Genomic DNA, 2780 nt, shown 5'->3' with positions numbered 1-2780 from the left:
TCCCTGTGGTCCCTGTGGTCCCCATGGTCCCTGTGGTCCCTGTGGTCCCCATGGTCCCTGTGGTCCCTGTGGTCCCCATGGTCCCTGTGGTCCCCATGGTCCCAGAGGCCCCTGTGGTCCCTGTGGTCCCTGTGGTTCCCATGGTCCCTGTGGTCCCTGTGGTTCCCATGGTCCCTGTGGCCCCTGTGGTCCCTGTGGTCCCTGAGGCCCCTGTGGTCCCTGTGGTCCCCGTGGCCCCTGTGGTCCCCGTGGCCCCTGTGGTCCCTGTGGCCCCTGTGGTCCCTGTGGTCCCCATGATCCCTGAGGCCCCTGTGGTCCCTGTGGTCCCTGAGGCCCCTGTGGTCCCTGTGGTCCCCGTGGCCCCTGTGGTCCCCTTGGCGCCTGTGGCCCCTGTGGTCCCTGTGGTCCCCGTGGTCCCTGAGGCCCCTGTGGTCCCTGTGGCCCCTGTGGTCCCTGTGGTCCCTGTCTCTTGGTAGTGAGTCCAGATGTTTACAGTGAGGCTCTCCAGCATGTTCAAACTGTGAGTAGATTCTAAAGCACAAACTTCTCTAGACTAGGATGGTAGATTCTGGACACCTGTCCACCCTGACACCTGTCCACCTGTCCACCCTGACACCTGTCCACACTGACACCTGTCCACCTGGACACTGTCCACCTGTCCACCTGTCCACCGGTCCACCGGTCCACCTGTCCATCATTGTGTCTGTTTGGATTGTTCTGATTTTTGTTCTTATGTTTTTATTTAGACACATTTCAGGGACAAACTTTAAAACCGTCTTGAAACCAGGACCGGTCCTGGACTGTTCGGGCTCTGAGGGAAGAGTCCAGGTGGTCCCCAGGTGCAGGTTTCTAAAGCTCACTACCAGTTTACAGACATTCACATCCCAGACTGAATCCTTTTGTCTTTGAGGAGAAACCAGGCTGTCCAGTTCAGACCTGCTGACATCATGAGGAACACCTGTTCATTAACCTGCAGCTGTGGACTGAAGCAGTTCTAGGAGGTCTAGGGGTGGTCCTCTGGAACGTTTAGTAGAATATTTACTCAGAACTCTGCTTTTTCTGCCCTTAAAACACTAAAGACTTCTCTGGATTAAGAAACCAAGATGAAGGACCGGTCCTGATCAAAGCTCCTCCTGGTGTTCTGGGTCCTGGTTCTGTTGGACCCAGGACCTGGGACTGGCACCAGTCTGACTGTGGATGTTGATGGATGATGGACCTGGTCTGAGCAGAACCAGACCACCTGATCTTTATTCCTTTATTTGTTTCGTTGGTCAGTCTTCTGTAAAATCTGATGCTTTTATTCTGACAGTCCCTCAGGAAGTGAACTTTTCATGTTTCTGTTGTTGTCATGGTTTATTGTTTTATAGTGTTTCACTTTGGGTTGTTGGAAACCTGTCCAACTGTTGGACAGGTGTTGGACAGTTGTTGGACAGGTGTTGGACATCTGTTGGACAGCTGTTGGACATCTGTTGGACAGGTGTTGGACATCTGTTGGACATCTGTCAGACAGGTGTTGGACATCTGTTGGACATCTGTTGGATAGGTGTTGGACAGGTGTTAGACATCTGTTGGACAGGTGTTGGACATTTGTTGGACACCTGTTGGACACCTGTTGGACATCTGTTGGATAGGTGTCAGACAGCTGTTGGACATCTGTTGGACAGGTGTTGGACATTTGTTGGACAGGTGTTGGACATCTGTTGGACATCTGTCAGACAGGTGTTGGACATTTGTTGGACATCTATCAGACAGGTGTTGGACATCTGTCAGACAGGTGTTGGACATCTGTTGGACAGGTGTTGGATAGGTGTTGGACATTTGTTGGACATCTGTCAGACAGGTGTTGGACATCGGTCAGACAGGCGTTGGACATCTGTTAGACATTTGTTGGACATCTGTCAGACAGGTGTTGGATATCTGTCAGACAGGTGTTGGACATCTGTTGGACATTTGTTGGACAGGTGTTGGACAGGTGTTGGACAGGTGTTGGACGTTTGTTGGACAGGTGTTTGACATTTGTTGGACAGGTGTTGGACATCTGTCAGACAGGTGTTGGACAGCTGTTGGACAGGTGTTGGACATTTGTTGGACAGGTGTTGGACATCTGTCAGACAGGTGTTGGACAGCTGTTGGACAGGTGTTGGACATTTGTTGGACATTTGTTGGACAGGTGTTGGACAGGTGTTGGACATTTGTTGGAAATTTGTTGGACAGCTGTCAGAAAGGTTTCAGACAGGAGTTGGACAGGTGTCAGACAGGAGTTGGACAGGTATCTGACGGGTGTTGGACAGGTGTCTGACAGGTGTTGGACAGGTGTCTGACAGGTGTTGGATGTTTGTTGGACAGCTGTTGGACAGGTGTTGGACATCTGTTGGACATTTGTTGGAAATTTGTTGGACAGCTGTCAGAAAGGTGTCAGACAGGTGTCAGACAGGTGTCTGAGAGGTGTTGAACGTTTGTTGGACAGGTGTTGGACATTTGTTGGACATGTGTTGGACATCTGTCAGACAGGTGTTGAACATCTGTTGGACAGGTGTCAGACAGGTGTTGGACAGGTGTTGAACATCTGTTGGACAGGTGTCAGACAGGTGTTAGACAGGAGTTGGACAGGTGTTGGACAGGTGTCAGACAAGTGTTGGACAGGTGTTGAACATCTGTTGGACAGGTGTCAGACAGGTGTTGGACAGGTGTTGAACATCTGTTGGACAGGTGTCTGACAGGTGTTGGACAGGTGTTGAACATCTGTTGGACAGGTGTCTGACAGGTGTTGGACAGGTGTT

The 2780-nt window shown here is 51.4% G+C and overlaps 2 protein-coding genes across 22 annotated transcripts in view; one reads left to right on the top strand and one right to left on the bottom strand.

Annotated features, from left to right (window-relative positions):
- Nucleotides 1-54: 54 nt before the first annotated feature.
- Nucleotides 55-288, bottom strand: LOC106535962 (circumsporozoite protein-like; the record flags this gene model as incomplete). Its single annotated transcript, XM_014033113.1, has 1 exon — nucleotides 55-288. A coding segment is annotated over one exon (234 nt), but the record flags the coding sequence as incomplete, so codon positions are not given.
- Nucleotides 289-360: 72 nt separating this feature from the next.
- The window catches only part of LOC106535963 (uncharacterized), a 3518-nt gene continuing 1098 nt past the window's right edge, over nucleotides 361-2780 (top strand). For 4 of the 21 annotated variants that reach the window (XR_001312497.1, XR_001312498.1, XR_001312499.1 and 1 more), the window contains exons 1-2: nucleotides 362-1972; nucleotides 2512-2764. Coding sequence is in view for 3 of the 21 variants with exons in the window: in XM_014033114.1 (XP_013888568.1) it covers nucleotides 1198-1972; nucleotides 2512-2717 (981 nt within the window). In the remaining 18 variants the exon portion in view is untranslated. Of the gene's footprint in view, nucleotides 2776-2780 lie in introns of all 21 variants that reach the window. The other 17 variants (XR_001312494.1, XR_001312495.1, XR_001312493.1 and 14 more) reach the window with 13 other exon arrangements.

The sequence above is a fragment of the Austrofundulus limnaeus genome, unplaced genomic scaffold (genome assembly GCF_001266775.1).
Source record: "Austrofundulus limnaeus strain Quisiro unplaced genomic scaffold, Austrofundulus_limnaeus-1.0 Scaffold1630, whole genome shotgun sequence".
Lineage (NCBI taxonomy): Eukaryota > Metazoa > Chordata > Actinopteri > Cyprinodontiformes > Rivulidae > Austrofundulus > Austrofundulus limnaeus.
Note: the sequence above shows the minus strand (reverse complement) of the source record. Positions and strands in the feature narration are given on the sequence as shown.